The 26,498-nt window shown below is 35.1% G+C and overlaps 1 protein-coding gene across 4 annotated transcripts in view; it reads right to left on the reverse strand.

Annotated features, from left to right (window-relative positions):
- Window positions 1-2,898: 2,898 nt before the first annotated feature.
- The window catches only part of dennd4a (DENN/MADD domain containing 4A), a 64,477-nt gene continuing 40,877 nt past the window's right edge, over window positions 2,899-26,498 (reverse strand). For 2 of the 4 annotated variants that reach the window (XM_056477924.1, XM_056477922.1), the window contains 12 exons: window positions 23,922-24,044; window positions 19,938-20,057; window positions 17,029-17,927; window positions 15,101-15,326; window positions 12,489-12,580; window positions 10,815-10,990; window positions 10,628-10,733; window positions 10,081-10,299; window positions 9,827-9,944; window positions 8,138-8,300; window positions 7,979-8,043; window positions 2,899-5,579 (listed from right to left, as the gene is read on the reverse strand). In XM_056477924.1, the coding sequence (XP_056333899.1) occupies window positions 5,443-5,579; window positions 7,979-8,043; window positions 8,138-8,300; window positions 9,827-9,944; window positions 10,081-10,299; window positions 10,628-10,733; window positions 10,815-10,990; window positions 12,489-12,580; window positions 15,101-15,326; window positions 17,029-17,927; window positions 19,938-20,057; window positions 23,922-24,044 (2,444 nt within the window). In that variant the 3' untranslated portion in view covers window positions 2,899-5,442. Of the gene's footprint in view, window positions 5,580-7,978; window positions 8,044-8,137; window positions 8,301-9,826; window positions 9,948-10,080; window positions 10,300-10,627; window positions 10,734-10,814; window positions 10,991-12,488; window positions 12,581-15,100; window positions 15,327-17,028; window positions 17,928-19,937; window positions 20,058-23,921; window positions 24,045-26,498 lie in introns of all 4 variants that reach the window. The other 2 variants (XM_056477923.1, XM_056477921.1) reach the window with 1 other exon arrangement.

Consider the following 26,498-nt stretch of genomic DNA (forward strand, 5'->3'; position numbering starts at 1 on the left):
TGCATGTGGGCTCTCCAGTGTGGGCTTTGCAAAAGGGCACATTGAGCCCACATACAGAGGCGCTGTTGAACACTCTTTTGAACTGTAAAATAACAAATAGGACACCCTACTGTACTGTGGACTTAACAAACACACTACGATTATGATTGCATAATCAAAGGGCACATCAAGTGTGCTATTTGAGACAGGGCCACGAGTGCTACATATGGAGAAATCGCATTTTTCTCACATTCTCCCTTGATGATTTGTGAGTGCAAACTTTAAAAATGTCTGTTCATTAAGAGTTGCCTGTAGATTGTGATTTCTGACCCTTTTTCTGCAGTTTGATTGACATGCGACCTAGCCAATCAATCAGTGCCTGCATCACTGTCCGCCATTTTGTCCAACAAACAATTCAGTCTGACAAACCAAGTGTAGTAGTGTAAGATCGGCGATTGTCATGAACAATTATAAAAATGGGCTTCTATGGGACTTCCAATGCAAATACCCAGAAATTCTGGGGAAAAAGTTTAGAGACTAAGGTAAACAATTGCTGAGTCCCAATTCGCATACTTAGGCCCAATCCCAATTCTACCCCTTAGCCCTTCCCCTCACCCCTACCCCTCGTTTTGCGCGTTCCCGTGAAAGGGTAGTGGCGTTCCAATTCTCTTTAGCTTGAAGGCGTAGGGCTAATGGCAAGCGGTATACACCCCTTCAAACAAAGATTTTTCAGGACCACACTTGAAACCAAGGGGTAAGAAAATTTCCCAGAATACACCAGCCACAGCTACACCCGGAAGTAAGGAGATCCACAAATTAGTATTCTTTGACATTATTACGAATTTTTACAACAAACATGTTTTAATATATTCATAACCACTTTAATGTTTTACCGTCATGCTTTTTAAAAATATAAACCGCAAAATTTCACGATCTATAACCCATAATCATAACTCCTGTATAGCAGTCCCAATACAATCTGACACTCGGTGACACATGAATACCCTGTCAGAAAAGTCTAGTGGCTGGGAATGAGCTTTTTACAGTGTCTGCTATAATGTTAATAATGTTTTTGGTGTGTTTACATAGATGAATATGGCCACGTGTACAATGTACAGTGCAGTTACGTTCTTATTGCCACATTAGATCATTATGATAACATAATATAGGCCTTCAGTGATTTCCTGAAGATAAATACCAAAAAATAAAGCAACATTTTTAAAATTGCTATTCTGACCAATTGCCAGTCTCTGAAAGAAAATGCTCCATTTTATCAAAGCTTTACAGAATAACACACATATTAACATGTGAACCACAAGCTACAGGGAACTCTTCATTAACAGATATTTTCATATAGGATTTAATACTATTGGGATTGTACAAAGACACACTGCAACACAATGTTGCTTTATTTTGTCCACTGATAAATGATTGCATTTTACAACATATAAGAATTGTGTTTTGATGAATTTTTTATTATTATCATGAGTGTATTATTTGATGTTGTGGGTTCTCCGATAGCTATGGTTCTTTCGTAACAGTGTCTGCAGAGTTGACTACATCGAGAGAAATCAGGAGTTTATTGTAAATGATGTAATCTAATCACATTCTGCAATGGACGTATTTTTGTAACATGGAAAAGGATATCATTAGCAGGCATTTTTAAAAGCAGATCTTGTGCTGTATGTAAAGTACATTTCTCATAGACTCTCATAGACAAATTCTAATGTAATCAGTAATGAATTTGCACACCAATCTCACGCTGGTGTTTGAATTCACTACTGAATAGACGAAAGGATTGCTATTTTATGTTTTTATGAATGTCACAAGTCGTGTTGTTGTAAATATATTTACTTGTTGGTTCGACGCAAAATTAAATGGGTGTTTCAAATGTGAAACAAATCAGAAACACAAACATACTGCGGTTGACTTAAGTGTATTTATTTATATACATTTCTAAACAATTTCACAGATCTGGATCAGATCTGACAAAAATGATATATACAAGTATAAATAGAAGTAACAAAAGGAGTGATATGTAAAGCACATTGCCCTAACATTAAATCATTTATCAAAAAAACAACAAAAATGAACCACATTAACCGTGTTAGCTTGCTTCACTATCATGCCATACGGACGTACAAAGCAGGTGATAGAAAAACTGCTAAAACATTAACAGCAGTGTCATTTAACTGTATATTTTGTAGTTTTACACAGCATCAGGTCGATTTTATTTTTGTACCAAAACATTTAGGGCAGTATTATGTTTTTCTCCACTCGAGGCATTAATATCACTGTCATCATCGTGTGTAATTACATGTGTTATCGTTTCCATAATCCACACGCTTGTCAGGAGTGCTTAAATCCTCTTATCAACCACACAGACTCAAAGTGCAACTTCATAGTTAACATCATGATTCAAAAAATGAACAGTATTGAAATATTCCAGTTATTATGAATGCCTGCTTCTGCCATGGTATTAAATAGGTAAATGCAACTCTTGTATTTTTATACTGAATAATAATGACTTCTTTCCTTACAGTTTCAGAATTGTGAGATTTAAACTCTAGAGTGTAAGATGTGAACTCTGAATTGCAAGAAGAAAGAATCTGAGTTTATTTAATTGCACTTTATAGACTTCATAGCCATTTTTTTCTTATAATTGTGAAATATGAACTTGCAATTGGACGATATCAGTCACAGATCTGAGAATATACAGATGTTCTAGCCTGATCTTACTAGAAAATGTAACTATTTTACATTTTGTCAATATAGTGGCTAATACGTATGAATTTGTACGAGTTCATACAAAAACATACGATTTTAAAAAGGAGGCATGGCACCAAACCCTGTGCCTAAACCCAACCGTCCTTGGGGCATGAGCAAATCATGCTAAATTGTATGAATGAGATCGTACGAATTCATACGAATTAGTCACTAAATCAAAAAGTTACGACGAATTGCCATGAGATATCGATGGCAACTCGGTAACACTTTATTTTAAGTCACAATTCATGCTATACCTGACTATTATTAAGATATTAACTGTTCATTAGTAGTTATAAAGTATGATTTTATTCTGTATCCCAAATCCTACCCAAAACCTAAACCCAACTTCTACCTTACTAACTATTAATAAACAGCTAATTAGTATTTTATTAAACAAGTATTGTTAATACCATGAAGTGTGACCTAAGCTAAAGTGTTACTGTTAATGTTAAATTACACACAAAGAAAAGCTACAATTCAGTGAGAAAAAGTCTGAATTGTGATATGAAAGTCTTCATTTTTAATGAAGTTTATTTATTTTTAGCAACTTTTCAGTTCATACAGAACTGAAAAATATAAACTTGTAACATTTGTGTTCAAACTTCCATTAAAGAAATAAACAATTGTGAGTTTAGACTGTGAGTAGAAAAGCCAGAATCGTGAGAACTCCCGACTGACATAATAATGTCGCAATTACCTTTTTAAATCAACTCAGGCTCATTCTGAAAACGTACCCATATATACATTTCTGGAGAGCGCCAAACACATCCCAGGAGCTACTTTTTAGCAGTTTTTGTTTTCGCGAGTCCACCAGAGGTCGCTGTGTACACTTTTAGAGATCTCAAAATTCTCTCACGAGTGCCATTCACTCCTGCTGTACTCACATAAATCCACCAGAGGCCGCTGTCGACTGACTGACTGACCAATAACCCCACCCACCCCCTTCCTTAAAATCAACCGATAGCGTTTTCAAAAGCACCGATTGACCCGTTTACCCACTTCCCTAAATCCAACCGACAGTTTTAAAAAGTAATCCAAAAAAAGAAAAGCCCTCGCCTGGTTTTTACCACATTTTACCACATTCTCAGCCTGTTATTTACTTGTTTATTTTATTTTTTGGCTTTATGTTTTTGTCTTATCCACTTTCTGGAACAGAACAGTGGGATATTCGTCCATACAGAGGTAATCAGTCAGCTGGTAAGCGCAAAAATGAACGGTGTCATACCGCCCTATAGCATTCATTCTAGAGATGAAATGTAGCTTTACGTTCCTCTGGTTACATAATTCGCGCTCTCCAGAAATGTATATAGGGCTACGTTTTCAGAATGAGCCTATGTTGTAAATTACACACACACAAAAAGTTACAATTCGAAGAATTAATTTATGTCTAGTGAGAAAAGTCTGAATTGTGATATGTAAAGTCTTAATTTTAATGAAGTATATTTATTTACAGCAACTGTGAGTTCATATAGAACTGAAAAATATAAACTTGTGTTGAAAGTTCCATTAAAGAAATCCACAATGTGAGTTTATACTTAGAAACTCGCAATTCTGAGTAGAAAAGCCAAAATAGTGAGTACTCCCAAAAGACATAATAATGTCACAATTACCTTTTTAAATCCATGTCAGAAACACATTTCCATTAGTTATTACATGTCACACAAATAATTTAAGCGCTTGTATGCTTCAGGTACTTCATTTTATGTCTCTTACGCAATACTTTGCATAATACAAAGCAGAATGAGCTAAAATCAAGTACCTTCATGGCAAACACACTGGATTATGCAGGTGGGTGTAAAATGCTGACTTCATATTCATAATAACAGTCCATTGATTCTTTAAACATCTCTATACTACTCGTTATACCCTGTTGGAAATGAAACTCCATAATCCGTACATCTCTTCGCCACAAGGTAAGGCATTTCTCAGTTCAAATCGCCATCAAACACACTCCTTAACATGTAAACCGTGAGTCAGAGTTTATATTTGGTCCAGTTCAGTACCTCAAGACGACAGTGTCACCGACGGTCACCACACGGCTGGTCTCCAGGACCAGGACGACGAAAAAACTAAACCGACACGATACCGACAGCATATACTGTATAGTCTTTACAAATGGAGACACGTCGATTATAGCAAATTCCCGTTTTAAAATATAACTGTATAATACAAATATTCAAAATAATAAGACGTATGTACACAAAGTCTCTTCGCGTGTGAAATATACAAGACGGGTTTTTTTGTGTATTTACGCTCATTGTGCTTCCTAAACGTGATGGATTTTGATTGTTCTACAGCTACTGGTCCCAATTTCACCCCGCCATTTGCTCGGAGTGGGTGGAAATGACCTGAGCACAATGATATTGCTCCTAATCTACACATTTCTGTAGCGCTTTTACAATGTGGATTGTGTAAAAGCAGCAATTGACTCTGAACTCAAGTTTACCTGAGCGGCGAAGGACGATTTCGATGCGACGCAACTTTTCGAGACGTTAGCAGACGGAAGAGTTAAAGGATGGGGGAAATGTGATGGTTGATTATATAAAGTGTCCATTAGATGGAGAACAGTCAGAGTGACAGAAAGGAGATGTTTCAAAAGAGACCTCAGGGGAGCCGGAGGTAGCTTTGGTTCAGATGAAAGTGAAAGCGTTTCGTCTTTGGATGATTTTCGATGTGATGGATGTGAGGATTGAATCACAGACTGGGAAGGCCGAAGGTTCGTCTGCACTCCATGACTCCAGCGCTGGGTGGACGGTCACAATTGTGGGTCATCTTGACCTGGCTGGGTGTCAAACGGTCGTACGCTGTTTTGTATTCACGGTCGAATGCATCTGGATAAGAAAAAGGAAAGATGATATGAAGAGTTTGGGTTAGGAAAGATTTTTCTAGTTTTAAAATCAACAATGCGGCTTTTACTTGACCAAAGATCATATTAAGTGGAGTTTCACAAACTAATTTACAGAGGAGCACGTAATATGATTTATCACGCGGGTCTCCCATCAGTCATCATTAGCTAGCCAATCGGATCCTCCCTTATCTTCATTTCAGAAGACCCCCCCCATCCACCCCTTCTCCCTCCTCGTCTGTTCTAGATTAAGTCAGTATCAGGTGACACGGTGGCTCAGTGGCTAGCACTGCTGGCACACAGCAAGAAGGTCGCTGGTTCAAGTCCTAGCTGGGCCAGTTGGCATTTCTATGCAGAGTTTACGTGCTCTCCCAGTGTTCACATCGGTTTCCTCCCACAGTCCATGAGACATAAGTTAATTAAATAATAGTAACAGTCACAAGCCCTTTAGTACTGAGCATCTCTACGTGAGTATGCACTGGTGTGGTTTGGCGGTCCATTCCTATATAGCTGTCGTTGTTAATCAAGGAAAAGGCTGAATGAATTGGGGAAGCTCTCAAGAACTACCTGATCTTCTACCCCCTTACCTGCTCATTGACCAGGCGGGAGCCTTGGGCTCATCTACCTCCAAGCTAAGTTTCTCTCCCAGGACAGCATGCCAAATCTGCACACATCATCAGCTATTAAGTGTGAACTCTTTAAAGTCATTTCAAGAGCTGACACTTAGCTGATGATTGACAATAAAGCTTGTTTGGCATGCTGTCCTGGGAGAGAGCACTGAGCTTATAAGATTCTCGAGCCCGGGGCTCCCTCCTGTTTGCAGGGCGAGAGGGGAGTTTGAGCTCAGGTAGATCTCGATGAATCCCCCCTGACTTATTTCTGGCTAATGACGGATATGGGTGGTTGAGGAGAGGTGCACTCGCTAAGAGCTTGGCTATGGTATCAATTTTGTTTGTTCAACTTACTTAGGTTGCGTGTTTTGGACTGCGGGAGGAAACAGGAGAACCTGGGAAAAACCCACGCAAGCACAGGGAGAACGAGCAAACTGGTTTAGAAGGATTTTAACCAGAGACATTCTTGCTGTGAGGCAACAATACTACTGTTATCACTGGGCCACCGTGTCACCCATCTGGAAAGCAGGGGGATTAGAGGTGGGTAGGGGTTGATTCTTCAAGGCAAAGCTATTATGATAAGAAAAACTTTGGTTATTTATAGTGAGTTAGGAATCATCAGATTGGAGAATCAATGATGAGCTGATGTGGGAGTAGCTGAGAACAATCATAAGCACGTGATCCTAGTTTATTAATAAACTTCACTTATGTGGTGATGGCAAAATTGAATTTTTAGCAGGCATTACTCCAGTCTTTAGCGTCACATGACTGTTCAGATATATTAATATGCAAATTTTTCAATTAAAAAACATTTCTCATTATTGAAAAAATATCATAATATTTTTGGGGTTACTTTTTTTTAAAGGGATAGTTCACCCAAAATTAAAAATGACCTTGTTCACTTCTGTGAGTTTCTTTTTTTCTGCAAACCTAAATATTTCGAAGAATGTCTGTTGCTGGCACCCGTTCACTTCCATAGTGGGAAAAAATAATAATATGGAAGTCATTGGGTGCAAGCTATCAGCATTTTTCGAAATATCTTCTTTTGTTTTCAACACAAGAAACTCAAAAGGGCTTTGAACAAATGATTGCGTAAATGATGACAGAATTTTAATTTCTAGGTGAACTATCCCTTGAACGATCAAAAGAACAGCATTTTTTGACAAACTCTTGTAACAATGAAAAATCTTTGTTGTGGAGTTTGATCAATTTAATCCTAATAATAAATAATAATTTTATTCTTATTAAACAAATAAATAATTGAATATTTTTAAAATAAAACAACATTTTATCTCAACAGCAAATTTACAAAGAGAATTTGTTTTGATTTCTTGTTTTTTTTTAAATAAATCATTATCACTATGTTATTATTTCATTTATTAATTATTAAAGAAATTCCTTAAAATTTCTAATTATATATGGACACTTAAAACCATGATGCAATTTTCTTTACAGTATTAATAGAAATTTCATTTGAATGCATATAAAATACCATGTCAATCGCTCTATTTCACTTTCGGCATGTTTTTCCCTTCATGCAAATCTTTTTCCATTTGAGACACGATTGAGGTGAATTTGACACATTGCGCAGCAAACTCATTGCACATTCCAAGTCATTTGCATCGCACAGTGATAATCCATCTGTATACACATGCTAGCAATGACTTTGTATGTAATTTACTCATGTGAAGACTTTTGGTGTAGAATCTAAATGAAAAAGACTACATTAAAAATAAACAAAATAAGTGATCATAATAATCATTTTCATGCTCACCGATATTTATGCTACTCTTGCCCAAAGCCACTAATGACAGAAACAGGATGTCTCTATACAAGCTCCTGCAGATGAAAAAGAAAGAGAAATGAGTTATCAAAATTAACTTGTCAAGACGTGTGTTTCTGAACATGTGAAGCAAAGGTTTGGTTCCCGTACCGCTGTCTGCTGAAGCCCAGCCTGGAGCCCAGCAGCTGCAGTATGAGACTCATGGGCTGATAGACATCGTTCTTCTGGATGTTCTTCACCAGCGTCTGCAGCAGCTCCAGACTTACAGCCTGCTCATCCTCATTCAGACCGGAAGACACTGCAGCGCTCGAGCCTACAAATAAACATCAACTCATTATCATGTAGATGGACAATACCTGTGTATGATGATAATACTACTGAGTCCTAAATCACTTTAGTATATTTAGTGATTTTTCTAAACTTTGAAAGGTTTTTTTGATTCTTGATTTAAGTAGAACTTAAATAAAAATATTGGATAAAAGCTTAGAAAAAAACTGAAACAAATCAATTTAAATTTTCACAAAATTTATAATTACTGGTAACATTTTACACTAAGATTGTATTCTAGTTACCGCAACTTAAAGTTTCTAGTTCACAAAACAATTTTTTTTCTAGTTTGCATAAGTTCACATAGTTCATTTTTCCTAGTTCGCAAAGCATTTTTTCTAGTCACAGCAACTTAATTTTTTAAGTTATGGCATCTTAATTGTTATAGTTTATTCATTCATTTTCTTTTTCGGCTTAGTCCCTTTATTAATTTGGGTTCACCACAGAGGAATGAACCGACAACTTATCCAGCATATATTTTACGCAGCGGATGCACTTGCAGCTGCAACCCATCACTGAGAAACATTCATACACACTTATTCACACACATACACTATGGCCAAATTAGTTTACCCAATTCACCTATAGTGCATGTCGTTGGACTGTGGGGGAAACCAAAGCACCCGGACGAAACCCAAGCAAACACGGAGAGAACATGCAAACTCCACACAGAAATGCCAACTGACCCAGCCGAGGCTCAAACCAGCGAGCTTCTTGCTGTGAGGCAATTTTTTTTCTAGTTACTGCAACTTAATCTAGTTCAAATAACTACATTTTGTTCTAGTTCACATACGATTTTTTTCTAGTTACAACAACTTAATTTTTCTAGTTACTGCAACTTGATTTTTCAAGTTATGGCATCCTCATTGCTCTAGTTTGAATAACTTATTTTTTTCTAGTTACTGCATCTTAATTGTTATGGTTTAAATAACAATTTTTTTTCTAGTTACAGCAACTTAATTTTTAACTAGTTACTGTATCTTAATTGTTTTAGTTCAAATAACTTAATTTTTCTAGTTTTAGTTGAATTTTAAAAGCAGAATTACTGTGAAAGATCTGTAAATCTAACAAAACTAAGTTAACACTTTTAAACACTTTAGTTTAAGCTCCAATTTTCATGATTAAATATTGAATAATTAACTGTCTATTATTAAGATATTGGCTGTTTACTTGTACTCAAAAAGTAGATCCCTTATTCATTATCCTTAATCGTACCCAATACCTAAACGCAACTACATTAATACTACAATAATAATGAACAGCAAAATAAGAGTTTATTGAGCTTTTAACCAACATTAAGTCATAGTTAATGTTGGATATAGTGAGAATTGTACCTTAAAATAAAGTGTGACCAAAGCTAAATACTAAACTACCAGAATAATAGCTCTAATAGAATCTAAATAATAATATTAACATTAATAATAATAATAATAATTAATTTAGAGTTAACACATTTACACTCATAAACCTCACTTTTCACTGTGTGAAAGATTTCGTAGGTAATACACTTACAATATGCTTTCCAGAGCAGGTAGCAGGGCTGAATGTGGTCCTGGTGCAGTCTGGGATTGTCCCACTGGATCTGGACCAACACGTTCTTACTGTCTTCTGAAGCACAACTTTGCTGAGACTGCTGAGAAAAAAACAACAACACAAAAATAACATTAACCCAATCTAATATAGAGACCTGCAAATGACATCACCAACACCTTACACATCACCAACACATAACCACAAAGACATCACGTTACTCTTGAAAGACTCACCGGAGTATCTCTGCAGTAGTGTTTGGAGGTCAGATAGAGACCCGGGAGGCTGCTGGGAAGATCAAGGCGGCGGAAAAACCACACCAGGTTCCAGAAGACGATGGGGTGATGATCTACAATGGCTGCAGAGGAGATGGCCTGATCCCCCTCATTCTCCAGCAGACTCTCCAGCTCTTTCCAGAGGACCAGAGGACTCAGGTATGGCACGGTCACTGCCTCCTACAGCACACAAACAACTAAATAACTACCAGCACAATCAACTCAACTAACAAACAGAACTAGAATACTATGTTTCTTTCAAGAAATGTTGCGTTTAAACAGTCAAAAAGGTTTTCAAATTGCATTGAAGCTTTACATTTTATTATTAAATTCAGAAGTTGTGTAAATACTGAAAATGAAAGATACGTTTGCAACTTTTATGCAGACAATCCAGTAAAATGCAATCCATATCATTGTGAACATCAGAATAAATATATGATGAGAACAAAATTGTAATCCAAAACACTGGAGAGTAATAAACTGTTAAAACTGAGAAAAACATCCTTACAGCGTCTTTTTTCTTCTTGTTGGAAAGACTGCTAGAGGCATCATAAACTTCTGGTAGCTCATCTTCTTTTTCTGTCTGGCCAGAACGAGTATCTTGACATGGTGATCTAAAAATACAGAAGAAAACTGTCAGAAAAACTCCATATCTCTAAAGAAATATTGGTTGTTTTGATTTGAGACTGAATTACCTTTCTTGGTCACCCATGTTTGTGATGTCCACATTGAGCAGAGGCAGAAACGGAGAGCCGCAGAATGGACATGTGCTGTTGAGGTTTGAGTCATCGGCTGTCCAGCCAGCCATGATCTCTTCATCATACACCAAACTCTCACAGGTGTTGCAGCGAGAACAACTGGACATACGAACCTGGAAAATCAATCAAAGTGAACATTCATGCCTCCAGCTGTAGTAAACTTTATATCTCACTCAAACAGTAACACTTCAACAAACGTGAATCAAGTGGTAACACTTCAAGAAATGTGTATTTCAAATAGAAATACTTCAGCTACCATCAAACATTATAGAATACACATGACATGTCAGTCGTTTAGTTTGAATAGGGAAAAGTGTAATGATCAGTATAGCGAATGAAGGCTTGAAAGGACTTCCCTTATAGGGACTTTGCTAATATGCTATTTAGACAATAAAAACGCAATTCCAATGTAAATACATCAACAATCGTGACATTTGAATTAAAATACTTTGAATGTTAAATTTGTAGAAGTATTTGCATTCGAATGACATGTTTGTCAATTAATTTTTATTCGATTGTCACATTTGTTGAAGTATTTCAATTCGAATTTCACGATTGTTGATGTATTTTCATACGAATGATACATTTGTTGAAGTATTACCATTCGAATGACATGTTTGTCAAAGTCTTTCCATTCAATTGTCACATTTGGTAAAGTATTTCAATTCGAATGTCACGATTGTTGATGAAATACTTCAACAAACGTGACATTCGAATGGTAATACTTTTACAAGCGTAACATTTGAATGGAAATACTTAAGCAAACGTAACAATTGAATGGAAATACTTAAACAAATGTGCCATTCGAATGTAAATACTTCAACGAAGTGTAACATTTGAATGGAAATACTTCAACGAAACGTGACATTTGAATGATAATACTTTATAAGCATAACATTTGAATGGAAATACTTAAGCAAACATAACATTCGAATGGAAATACGTCAACAAATGTGACATCCGAACGGAAATACATCATCAAATGTAACATTCGAACAGAAATACGTCAACAAACATAACATTCGAATGAAAATACTTCAACAAACGTGACATCCAAATGGTAATACTTCTGTAATACTTCTACAAATGTAACATTCGAATGGTAATAGTTCAACAAACGTGACATTCGAATGGAAATACTTCAACAAACGTGACATCCGAATGGTAATACTTCTACAAACGTAACATTCGAATGGTAATAGTTCAACAAACGTGACATTCGAATGGAAATACTTCATAACACGTGACATTCGAATGGTAATACTTCTACAAACATAACATTCGAATGGAAATACTTCAACAAATGTGACATTCGAACAGAAATACGTCAACAAACATAACATTTGAATGGAAGTACTTAAACAAATGTGACATTTGAACAGAAATACATCAACAAACATAACATTTAAATGGAAATACTTCAACAAATGTGTCATTCGAATGGTAATCCTTCAACATATGTGGTATTTGCAAAGTAAAACTTCATCAATCAACTGAACAGTGAAAGTAATACTTCATCAAATATGTAAATCGGACAGAAATACTTTCACAAACATGTCCTTCAAACAGTAAACCTTCAACATATGTGTTATTAGATGTAAGAAAACTCACTTCGACAGCATAACTTTGCGTGAACTGACTGAAACTGGAATCAGAGCATGTGTCTGGAGTCTGCAGAGCTTTCATTACTGTCAGCGATGGACCTGAAGGACAAAAGACAACACAACAGTCAATCTCTGACGCAAAAGGAGCTTTGAAGAGATGATGTTTTTCATCAAACAGCAGTCTTCTCCAAAAACAAGTCACATTTCAAGGTGATTGCCTGCAGGGATTATGAATACTAATTCTGATGGCGCTGAAAGAGGAGAGAGGCTCTACAGAAGTCTGGGATAAGAGCGTGTATGCGGATGGGAGTGATTGGGGAGCACTCAAAAAACAACCCCGTCAGGCTGATTAAAGAGCCCCTCTCAGACCCCATTACTGCAGAGCCAGACACACTCACAGGCCTGTCTACTGGCCTACTTCTGCAGCTGCTGGAGCTGAAACAATGACCAGGCTTACAAATCACATGCGGCTCTTCAAATGCAAAAAACATGTTTAATCACCTACCCGGAGCATCATGCACGATGACCCAGAAAAAACTGCATAGAAAGCTAATATAATCCTTTCTGCTTTTTCATTCCTATGACGCTGAAATCTTAACAACTAGAATATACAGAGAATTAGTCATGAGAGAGCCTGATGGGTTATTTTCTTGCACGCTGTCTATTTTTAGCCATGTTGTTCAAGGGAAACCTAAAAGATTTGGCTGAACAGAGCGAGTTATTTTAAATGAATATTAATAGGTGGTGTAAGTGATTTCAGCCATCTTGCTTAGTTCCACCATTTTGCTTACTTCATCTTCATGTCCTTAAATCACCGTCTAGAAGGTGATGTCACACAAACAACTCTGTATTTATATTGTGTCTGATAAATACAAAGTGTGAAATTGTAAAATTATTTAGCTTTCAATACATATTTATTACATTTTATTATTTCCCAAAAAATAATATCTGTAATTATATTTATATACACAGTTGCAGTCAGAATTATTAAACCCCCTGAAAAATTAGCCCCCCTGTTTATTTTTCCCCAATTTTTGTTTAACAGAGAGAAGTTTTTTTTTAAAACACATTTCTATACATAATCGTTTTAATAACTCATTTCTAATAACTGATTTATTTGATCTTTGCCATGATGACAGTAAATAATATTACACTAGATATTTTTCAAGACACTTCTATACAGCTTAAAGTGACATTTAAAGGCTTAACTAGGTTAATTAGGTTAACGAGGCAGGTTAGAGTAATTAGGCAAGTTATTGTATAATGAGGGTTTGTTCTGTAGACTATCGAAAAATGGGCTAATAATTTTGACCTTAAAATGTTTTTTAAAAAATTTAAATCTGCTTTTATACAAGCCGAAATAAAACAAATAAGACTTTCTCCAGAAGACAAAATATTATCAGACATACTGCGAAAATTTCATTGCTCTGTTAAACATCATTTAATAAATATTTAAAAAAGAAAAAAATTCAAAGGGGGCTAATAATTCTGACTTCAACTGTATATATTTAAATATTTATATAGATTATATAATTATAATATGTTACTAATTTTACAAAAACAATTAATTAGCGTTAACGCTGTCATTTTACACTGTAATCACAGTAAAGGAAATTTTTAAAAATATTCTCTTAATGCAACAGTTTTCAAATAATCTATCTTTAGGAATAGAATGATTTTATATTCATTTATATTCAAACAAGTCAAAAGAAATTTAAACTACAAAATTTCAAAAATGTTTATGTTTCTCTTGATTTATCCTGCTTATTCATTTTTCATTTAATATTTTCCCCCAAAATATTAATTTGGGTATACACATTTTTGGACTATGATATTAAGTTTTTTTTTGTTAGATAAATTGCAGTTATGGACTTGGTACGGAGTAATCTAATATATATGCACAATCATAATATTGTAAAGCATTGGTCTCAAACTATCAAACAGCTGATCCGAATAATTGAGGTGTTCAAAAGAGTCATGAACACCTTCATTAGCTGGATCAGCTGTGTTTATTCAGGGTTGGAGCAAAACTGTGCAGAGCTGCGGGCCTCCAGGAATTGAGTTTGAGCCCTATGTTGCAAAGTGAACATTTTAGATAAAAAGTTTTGTAGATGCTATTATCAGTATTATTCATTTTTAAAATATCTATAAGTTAGTTTGCCCAAAAACTGTGACAAATTTCGCCTTTAGAAGATATAAAACTGATATATACATGTAAAGCTTGTAGTTTGTCACTTCCGCCCAAATGGATTAATGATTTATTGTTTGTTCCTCACCACTGACGTCACTGGCTTACTTGGTTTAGGACTTGTGGAGCCTCACATTGATGGATTTGCTCTTCAGTTTTTGGTCTTTCAGCAGAAAAAATTAAACCACACTGAACTGAACTAAACTGAACTTGAACTCTGAAAACTGGACTGACACGTTTTCAATTTACTAGAACTGCTATGTTCAGCTGCTTTGACACAATCTACATTGTAAAAGCGCTAAAGAAATAAAAATGAATTGAATTGTATTCACGTCACCACATACTACAATTTCTCCTCACATCATAACCAATCAAATGTTCTCTAGTAAAAATGCATTTCATGACTGTAGTGAACAGTGAATGCAACAGACCAGTGAGGGAGGGCTGTCGGAAGAGTCGAGGTCCCGCGGATGGGCTTTCTAGGCAGTTATTACTCCTGTGAGGGCTCCTTCTGGGCCGTGTGACGGGTTGAGCTGCATCTCTCTGTGGGGAGGAGAGCCCTTCAGGATCGACACACAGATCGCTCTCAATCAAGGAGGAGCAGTCAGGGTCACCAGAGCCCAGCGAGGACACACTGACCTGGTCAGAGTTCAAATCCTGATGAGAATAATTTTTAAAAAATGTTAAAAGTCAACAAAGACAATACCAGAACTAGACATTGGCAAAAACGTACTCGATACTAATAATAACAATAAAGCCTACAATCTGAAATCTGATTCTGCAATCTTGAAGTGGTTTGGTCAGGGCTGTAAAAATTCAGTTTATGCAATGAATAATTGTTCCACCAGGGTGTGAACAAAGGGGGAGGTTAAGACATGGGCTCTGTCGAAAACATGAAATTTTGGAGGACAATTATGTGTAAAACTGCAAAAACATCATTCATTTGTGGATTTGTTTGTATGTTTTTTCAGTAATACTTTACAATAAGGCTGTATTAGTTAACGTTAGATAATGTATTATTTAACATGAACTAACAATGAACAACACATACTTTAAGCATTACTTAATCTTTGTTAATGTTAACCTACTCATATTCTAATGTATCTCTTTAAATGAACAGCTTAGTTAGTTAATGCTTACTTACACATGCACTAATGTATTTGTTAATGGATTAGACAACAGGACCTAACAACGAACAGCACTTTTATTTTGCAAAACTAAATCTTTGTTAATGTAAACTTGCAAATATAGTAATGTGCTAGTTAATGCGTTAGCTAAAACGATCAAATAATGAACAATAAATAATGAGGTTCAGTACTACACAATCTTCAAACAAAATTAAGTTGGTAGAACTAGGAAAATTGAGCTAGGAGAACTAGAAAACTTAAGTTGCACTAACAAGACAAATTAAGTTGGAAGAATTAGTAAAATTAAGTGGGGGCAACTAAAATATATTGAAAACTAGAAAAATTAAATAATAACTAGAACAAATGTAATAATAATAATAAACATTTAACAAGAACAATTAAATAACAATAATTTGTCAAATTACGTGGGGGCAACTAGAAATAATATGTTGGGGGCAACTAAAAAAATTAAATTGTGGCAACTAGAAAATTAAGTTGGAAGAACTAGTAAACCTAAGCTCCACTAACAAAAACCAATTAAGTTGGGAGAACTAGAAAAATTAAGTGAACTAAAAATGTTGAAAACTAGAAAAATTTAATAATAACTAGAAAAATCTAATAATAACAGACAACTAACTAGAACAATCAAATAATAGTGATTAGTCAAATTAAGAGGGGGCAACTAGAAATAATTTATTGGGAGCAACTAGAAAATTTAAGTTCTGGCAACTAGAAAATTAGGTTGGAAAAAATAGGAAAATTAACCTGGAAGAACTAGAAAACTTAAGTTGCACTAACAAGACCAATTAAGATGGAAGAACCAGAAAAATTAAGTGGGAGCAACTAAAGACTTATGTTAAAAACTAGAAAAATTAAATAATAATAAACATTTAATTAGAACAAATAAATAAATAATAATAATTATTCCAATTAAGTGGGGGAACCTAGAAAAATTAAGTTGGGGCAACTAGAAAATTTTAATTACAATAACTAGAAAAATAAGTTGAGGGCAACCAGAAAATTAAGTTACTGGAAACTAGAAAACTTTTGTTATAAAAACTTAGGACAATTTAGTTGGGGCAACTAGAAATATTTAGTTGGGGCAACTGGAAATATTAAGTTGGGCTAACTAAAAAAGCTAAGCTGAAATAATATAAAAAATTAAGTTTGATTTTCCACATTCTAGTTTCCATTATAATTTCAGCAGATCCTAACTAAAGTCTTACACGTACTTGTGCAATTGATGTCTGCGAGGAAAGTCTGGAATACAATCGACTTGCTTTCTCAGCAACGCCCTTCCCAGCAGACAGGAAGCTGCTCTTGAACACATCCAGGGTCGGAGTGAGCAGAGAGTCCATAGAGAAAGAGGAAGAGGAGGGAGTGGGAGATGAAGGGGAGGCCAAAGAAGTAGGCCGCTGCTCTCTGACCCTGCGCACGCGGCCCTGAGGAAGCGAGGGCGAGGAGAACAGTCGTGTTCGTGGCTGAGGCTGGAGCTGGGAAGCACTGGGGGAACCCAGTGCTATTTTGGACATACAGGGTGAGCTGTGAGGGGACGGGGTCTGGTGGCCCTTCAGGTCCACACTGAGAGAACGCTGGCTTAAAGGGCTGCTCAGGTTGTTCATGTAGTGATGAATCTCCTCGGCCAAGTCCCGGCGGGCGGTTGGGGTGCCCGCACTATCCTCGTCCTCATGGCCGTGAGTCTCAGCTGCCATGAGGGACAGAGGATCAAACCCTGCTTCAATGCCCGTCCTCTTCACCACTCGACTGAGAGCACTATTGCAGCTCATGCTCCTCTCCACGCCAGTGTGCCCGCTCTCCATGGCAACTGTCTTCTCCATGGTAACCATGCAGCTGGCAGTCCTCTCCACGGAAACTTTAGGTGGGCTCACGACGCACTCCAATGCGTCTGTTTGTGTCTGTGCTGCAGGTACAGAGTCTACAGGCTTATCTGGGGTTAGATCCAGCGTGTTGGGTCTTATGGGCTTCTCTCCAAAAATATCCAGGGAGTTAGGTCTTTTTGTCTTCGGAATGGTGTCGGAAAAGGTTTGACTGGATTCCCTGGTAATTTTCGAAGGATGGATTCCAGCTGCGAGGGATGAATCCTCTTTCTTTGAGAGTTCAGACTGAGATACTGAAGATTAAAATGAGAAATAAAAAACAAGGTGGTACATGTTAAAAGATTGAGATCAAAAGCAGTTTAATGATTTTGTGGTGCCACAGTTTACCACTAGGTGGAAGCAAAGAGGTGTTCAGTGCATCTTGCATTGGGAAGCAAATACTGGTGTACTGTTTACTGACTGTTTTATGCTGCATTACCTCTCATTAAAAAAAGGAGAAAACAAGCTCAATGGCCATTTATAGGCACTGTTTTTTATCACACATTATAACAAATCTTTAAGCTAAGCTTTTTAAAACTCACAGTACACCACAGTCTTGGACATTTTAATGAGTCATTAAAGATGAATCACTGTCTGAACATTTTGCGCTTGATCATGATCTGTATGGTCATGGCTAAAGGCAATAAGGCAGCCCTTAACAAGTAGATTTGATTTAATAACTAATATGCGTTCATGTGTTAATCATGAAATGACCATGAACAATATTTTACACATTATTCATCTGCAAATATGTGATTGTTCCTAGTTAATTATTTTTTTTATTATAATAAATTATTTAATTTTGATAAACAAAAATAACATTTGATTTATAATTAATTCCTTTAAAAATAATCATCTTACTAACCTCCAAACATTTGAGTGGTAGTGTACAATATGTAGAAATTAACAATAATGAATGCTGAATATATATTAATATATACAGTTGAAGTCAAAATTATTAGCCCCCTTTGAATTTTTTTTCTTGTTTAAATACTTCTCAAATTATGTTTAACAGATCAAGGATATTTTTACAGTATGCCTGATCATATTTTTTCTTCTGGTGAAAGTCTTATTTGTTTTATTTTGGCTTGAATAAAATCAGCTTTTAATTTTTTTAAATTAAAATTGTAAGGTCAGTATTATTAGCCCCTTTAAGCTATACATTTTTTCCGATAGTCTACAGAACAAACCATCGTTATACAATAACTTGCCTAAATACCCTAACCTGCCTAGTTATCCTAAATAACCCAACATTCAAATGTCACTTTAAGTTATTAGAAATGAGTTTTTAAAACTATTATGTTTAGAAATGTGCTAAAAAATCTCTCAGTTAAACAGAAATTATGGAAAAAACAAACAAACTGGGGGGTTAATACATCAGGGGGATAATAATTCTGGCTTCAACTGTACATATGAATAATGAATATATGTATTTGTTTTAGTTATTTCACCAAATGCATTAATTATTGCTGACAAGTTGAACCTTATTTTAAAATTGTACTAAACGAAAATATAAGGCAGTGTTTTATGATCAACATTTGAAATAGTACTGTCATCCATCAAAACTAAGCTCTCGTATCCTTCTAAACAAAACAATTTCCACTCCAATTCTTTAGAAACAGTTTGAGTTGTAAAGCATTACTTATTAGAATCAAAATAACATTTATTCCCAAGCATGTTTATACATACAGTGCTCAGAATATATAAGTACACCCCTCACAAATCTATCTTTTAAATTCATATTTTTAATAGAAAGCTATACAATATTATATTTGTGCATATACATTAGATTAGTCTAACAAAATAACTTCCGATAACGGTCCAAAAACTAGTCACCCAATTTTATATGTTATAGAAATATTAAATACAAATTTAAAAAAGAGGAAAAATCAAGAGAAGCAAAAAAATGTGGAAATTTAGATGAAATTTTGTAGGTTATTTATTTTTTGCAATATTTTGCTTGAATTTAATTATATTATCTTTCAATTTCTAAATATGTTTGGTGACTAAAATATTCTTTTAATAAATATATTAGTTTAATAAATCTGTTTTGTTTAAATGCACCAAAATACATTGCCTATAATCACTGAGAAATGGATACAAATAGTCATTTTCAAAATGGGGTGTTCTCAATTATGCTGAGCACTGAAAGAATTTGAGCTGTTGATTCCAATACAGAGACAAAATGATGGCAAGAAAAAATAGACAATAATGTATATACATTATTTGTAAGTTTAAGGTGGTCAGAACTCTGTGTTACTCACATGGACAAGAGTTGCTGTCCTTTTTCTCCTTGATGTCTGGAGAGCAGTTCTGCTCTTCACCTCCTCCAAACCTCACCTCCTCCTTAGACAGAGAGTCGTAGCCCTGATCAGACTGACCCCCTGAAAGAAAATACCTGTTTTTAAAAAATGCTAACTTTACAATAAAAACACATGCACAAAACACATGCATTGAGTGTTAAGATTTAGCATTTAGAGCAGCCGTTTGCTTGTTATCTCCACTTTTTGAGACAATTCACAACAAAGCACTCTGTAATAGAGATATGGAAAACAACAGTCTTTATTAAATACTCATGCCAGAAAGATGCCTTCTTCTTCCTTTTTATATACAGATTTGCCTTACAAGTCTGTATATAAATACAGTGGGGATCAAAATTAGAGAACAACTGATTTTCAATATTCTGAGATCACTGATTGGTCTTATTTGCAGTTATGAAACAGCTTATATAAGGGTAGTTTACTTTAGTTTAATTTATGTTGTTCTAGTAGTAAGAATTATGTTCATCAATCTAGGGAAAGGATGACAAATGCTTTCCATTTCTTTCTATTTTCTGCCTACAGTAAAATTGTAGTTTTAATTTTTCTACATACAGCAGTCTTTGTTGTTCTTATTTTGATCACTGTCTTTCACAAAATAAAGAGTTTTTGATGAAGTGCTTTGGTTAGCCAAACTAAAACTAAAAGTCTTTCGTATTTTAAAATATGAAGACTATATTATTCATGTCAAAATTTGTGAGAAATTATTCTAAAATCTTGATCTCTGCTGTACCTCCTGTGTGATTTGATGTCGCAAGATAGAGACTCTTAGAAAGAGATTCAAGCCTAGTTAATCCAGAATTGCTCCTCACAACACATGATAATAACATAACATAAAAAAGCATTCATTTACTGTCTGGTATACTTTAATGAAACAAAGCCGCACTGACAGACACTCACAGCGCTGCTGCTGCTGCTGAGAAAGCTGATGGAGCATAAAGCTCACATCACAGTACTCCCTCCAGAGGTAAACTAAAATAACACTGTTACTCATTCCTTCTTCCTCAGTCTTGCTCCAGCACTGTCTGCGAGCGCTTGCAACTGCGAGTCTCCTCTGTCAAACTGCACATCTCTCAGATCTCCTGCATGGGCAGCACTGCCTATAGCTTAACAATTCTTCAAAAAGCTCTTCTAATATGCAGTGAGGCTTTCTGTTTTTGTCTTTAACATATTCTCAGATATGAGTGTCAAGCACCTACTGCAGTCCTGCTCGTTTCTTATTTCATGAAGCTATGAAAAATGCTAGCTTTTTTGTCATTGTGCTGGAAGTTAATTAGATAGTTAACACAAAAATGAAAGTCTCCTCACCATTTGCCTACACTCATTTGCTTACAATCAACTTTTATGAATTAATTTCTTCTGTTGAACACAATGGAAGATATACTGAAGAATGTATTTTTGTTCATACTATAGATGTCAATGGCTGCTTTTTCCCAGAATTCGTCAGAAAATCTTCTTTGGTGTTCAACAGAACAAAGAAATTCATTAAAGTTTTGAACTACCTGAGTATGAGGAAATAGTAAGGAAATGTTTATTTTTGAGTTATCTATCCTTTTAATGGGGTTTACTGAAGCACTTTCAGTCTATGAACTCTACTGTCTTACAATTTAAAGTCTCTTTTGGTGTTCCATAGGGAAAACTGAGCTACTTGAGAGTTTAAAGATTATAGGTTGACCCATTTCAGTGGGATGGTCCTGTGAATGTGATATACAAATATCTATGTTCAAAAGTTTGGGAAGTTATATACAAAGTCCCTTTATAGCAAATAATTTCAGTGAGATTTCAAGCTTTATTGTAGATGCGTTTCTTATGACTGTGAGGCAGGTATTCGTGGAGATTCCAGAGCGTTTGTTGACCCCAGAGGGTTCATAACAATGAAACAGCAGAAATGGTCATAAAAACACACATCTGGACCAAACCACTCCCCCTGAGAGTCTCTATGGCTCTGCTGTTAGATTGCTATAGAGACAGAGTACATTTAGGCCACACCTCCACTAGGAAAAACAACTCGCTCCTTAGACCCTTTTCACACTTCCGGGTTCCTAAGTAGTGGATGTCGTCATAGTTGGGAACACTTTGAGCGCAGTGAATGGGAAAGTACAACAAATATATTTTTTACAATCTTATTTGCTGAAATAATAAAAGAAAAACTCCACAATGATGTTATCGAGACTTTCAGAAAAAGCAGAAAAATAGCCCTTTAAGCCAATAATGTGTCAGCCAGTGGAGAGAATAACGTCAAATTTATTCTCAGCCCCATAGACGCTGCATTAGAAACACCTCGCATAAGCAGTAATTTGTTCATGTTTTTTTACATCTAAATATTAAAAACTTTCAGGGATTAAATGTTAAACGCATCATAACAGGCTTGTGAAAAAGGTCTATTGACTTATTCTATCACATGAAGGTGCCTCCTTGTCATTTATGACTAATAAGAAAAAAAATGTAAAACCAGAATCAATTTTATAACCTTTCGATCCCCCAAAAACAAGTTTTAAGGACACAAATGCAGAGCTCAATGTCTCGCATTAGAGAACTATGGTTCCGCCCACTGAGGGGAAACATAAACAGGAACATTTATCACCATGCCTATAAGCTGTTGTGTGACAGTGTACAACAAACAAAATAAAAAAAAAATAAATAAAAAAAGTTTTTACAAGCTTCCAAATCATAAAAGCCAGAAGAGAATTCATAATGTTTCTGTCACCATTTACGCTTCTGCCAATAGACAAAACAATTAGTTCTCTAATTTGAGACGTTGCACTCTGCTTTTGTGCTCTTAAACACTCAACTTTTGGGGTTGACAGGATTTAAAAACTTGGTTTTGTCACTTTTAGCTTGTCTACTTTACATTGTCACTTTTTTATTCATCAGAAGTGATAAGGAGGCACCCTCCCGCAATAGAAAGTCAATGGAGCAAGTTGGATTGTTTCCCCCACCAGCGGGCATGGTCTTCAGATTATGATGCGTTGAGCTGTGTCTCTATAAGGGAATGATGTGCAAAAAAAGCCCCACCCCCTACTTAATATACCATTTCAGTTGGAAGTACATAAAGCAATAAAAGTTTCAACACGTATCAGTTCATGTGGACATTAAAGCAAACAACAGTTATTTTGTAACCATTTCATAATATTGCTATTTTGACTGCTTTTCTGGGTGGAACGGTTGCTCAGTGGTTAGCACTGTCGCCTCACAGCAAGAAGGTCGCTGGTTCGAGCCCCGGCTGGGTCAGTTGACATTTCTGTGTGGTCTGTATGTTCTCCCTGTGTTGGTTTGGGTTTTCTCTGGGTGCTCTGGTTTCCCTCACAGTCCAAAGACATTTGGTAGGCTATAGATGAATTGAATCAGCTAAATTGTCCGTAGTGTATGTGTGTTTGGATGAATGTGAGAGTTTATGGGTGTTTCCCAGTGGTGGGTTGCGGCTGGAAGGGCATCTGCTGCTTAAAACATATCCTGAACGAGTTGGCGGTTCATTCCGCTGTGGCAATCCCTGATAAATAAAGAGACTAAGCCAAAGGAAAATGAAAGAATGATTGCTTTACTGGTTTAGTATGAGATAAGTCTTTCAGAAATGTACTGACCTCAACCATTTGTACAATTTATTTAAACAAATTTTACTTAATTTTGAACCTTTTTGAATTTTGTTTTGGATGAATCATTTGAGGGGGCATACAAATGAGCATAATGCTTTTGTTCACAGAACCAAATGTGTTATATTAATGTGTGCTTGGAGGAAAAAAAAAAGACTAAAAGCGAGAGAGAAAAAAAAAAAAAAGAAAAAGCGATGTCTTTTCACTCCCACAGTGAAAAATAATGACTCTCCTAGAGACTTCTGACGAGTTTGAAGGAGAGAGAAGCACGTCCTGATGTGCCGAAAGCGAAGATGAAGGAAAAAAGGAGAAACAGACAGACTTAAGGCAGGCCGGGTACCTGTGCTGGATCTGTCATCACTGGAATCCATTTTGGTGAAGTCTGTATCAATGGAAACTCGCTCCGCTGAATCGTTAGAGCTGTCCAGGCTGCCATGGCTGACACTGTCGAGATCACTGGCATCTGCTCACAAGAACAGCATGAAAGACAGTTAGCAGGAGAACTAACAAGAACCATATTTCAAAACAGCCACAGTCTGCAGTGTGTAAAGATCTCTGCCCAAAGATTGCATCAGATTTCAAAGTGGCAGCAGAGCAAAAAGACCAATCAGAGAGAACTTGTGCGTAGTGGCTTTTCTGATCCAACATAAAAAATTAAGCCCCTCACGTGGGTGAGAAGGTTGTGAGGAGCTTTTAAAGCATGTACTAAATCCAATAATAATAATCCTCTAAAGAACAAAACATGATGATGAATAGTACAAGAAATTTATTTTATAGAATTTAAATGTTATAGAATTTAAAATGCATCAAATGGGTGAACTGAAAAAGTTTGCGAATAGGTTTTGAACACTGATTTTTTTTTCCTTTAAGCTAAATCTAATAAAATTGAATGAAGTTTTGAGATTTTTGTAACCCAACAATAAGGTTGTATTAGTTAATGTTAGTTAATGTATTTGCTAACATGATCAAACAATGAACAATACATTTATTACAGTATTTGTTCGTGTTAGTTAACATTAGTTAATGAAAATACAGTTGTTCATTGTTAGTTTGTTAATTCACGGTGCATTAACTAATGTTAACAAGCATGAACTTTGTAGACAATATTTTAATAATGCACTAGTAATGTTGAATTATGATTAATTAAAGCGTTGTTCATTATTAGTTCATTTTAGTAAATATATTAACTAATGAAACCTTATTGAAAAGTGTGACTTTTTTAATAAATTTATTTAATTATTTTCCCAGAAATGTCCCATTGAGATACAATATCTTTTCTAACAGGGAGTCCTGGTCAAGATAGGTAGCATAGGATAAAGTTACAAAAAAAAAATTATAATACATCAACACATAGACACCCACAAAAATAGTATACATCATAATCAATTGTTAAAACATGTGCACTGTTCTAAATTTACAGTCTTCAAAATATTTTTAAATATAGCAATAGATTGGCACAGATTTCAAATGTAGTATATGTTCAGCTCATTCCATTCATATGAAGTGTACTTAGAGAGTGCAGATCAAACTAACTCTGTGTGAAAAAATGGCATCTTAAGTATGAGTATATCTGCTGATCTGGTATTGTAAGTACTTGAACTGTACTCTAAAAAATTAGATACACTGGTTTTTTACCAGCTTTAAAAATAAAAATCTAAAATATGTTGTTTTCTCCTCAATTATAATGAAGTCCATTCTGTCATTTTATATAAATTACAATGATGTGTGCGTGCACTTGAAGCAGTGACAAATCTTAAGGCACTATGATAAACAATATCCAATTTTTAAAAAACATTCAGAGGTGCGTGCATATAAAGTATATCACTGTAATTCAATACTGATAGAAATGTACTGTCAACTAAACGTTTTCGAGCTGCGAATGGGAAACATTTTTTTATGAAAATAAAAACCTAATGTTGGTGGTTTGAGTTTTTTTTTAAAGGCTATTGATATGACAACTATAAGTCAACTTATCATCAAGCCAGACACTTAAATATTTATAAGATGCAACTTGCAACACCTAAATATTTATAAAATGCAATCTGTGCACCATTTGAAGTTTTAATATTAAAATTGTGTTTTAATAATCTGGATCAGGTAAAGATCATGTATTTCGTTTTTTTTTTTTTGCATTCAATACTAATTTTAAGCAATCGAGAGACATTTGGAACGAATCAAACACATTTTATAAATAGTCTATTGCCACTTTTATAGATGAAGCCATAGTGTAAATAATTGTGTCGTCTGCATAAAAGTGTACATTTGCTGACTCAACAGCTTTACCAAGTTCATTTATATAAATGGAGAATAAAATTCGCCCCAAAAATCTGATCGAGATTTCTGCTGAAAGCATTACAATCAAATACAAAAATGAAGAATATGTTCATATTCACGTCTTGTTTTGTGTATTTTGCTTAACAGAAATCCAAAAAAAGTCATTTTAAAAAATACATTTTAAATACCATAAAATGCACTTTAAGATCAACAACGAGTTTAAATGTTTAACTTCGGTAGAATTTACATTTTTTTTAATACATGACAAATATTTTACAAACTGATTTAAAAATATTTCACATTAAATAAAAAAATATACTGTTAAATATGTTTTATTACAGCTATTACTTCAGTGTCACATGACACTTTAGAGACCAAATTTAATGTCTTCGTAGTATTATAAATGTTGAAAACAAGTATGCCGTTATATATTTTTGTGGAAATAAAATGTTTAAAATATTCTAATATATTATATAATATTATATAATTATAAAAAATATCTTATATAATAAATTATATAATAACTTTAACGCATTCTTGCTGAATAAAAATATTAATATCTTCCAAAAGAACCATATATCTTACTGACTTTAGTCTATTAGCCTATTAACATTCATTATAAAAGCTTTAATATAAGCCCTAT

This window comes from Danio aesculapii, chromosome 18 (genome assembly GCF_903798145.1).
Source record: "Danio aesculapii chromosome 18, fDanAes4.1, whole genome shotgun sequence".
Lineage (NCBI taxonomy): Eukaryota > Metazoa > Chordata > Actinopteri > Cypriniformes > Danionidae > Danio > Danio aesculapii.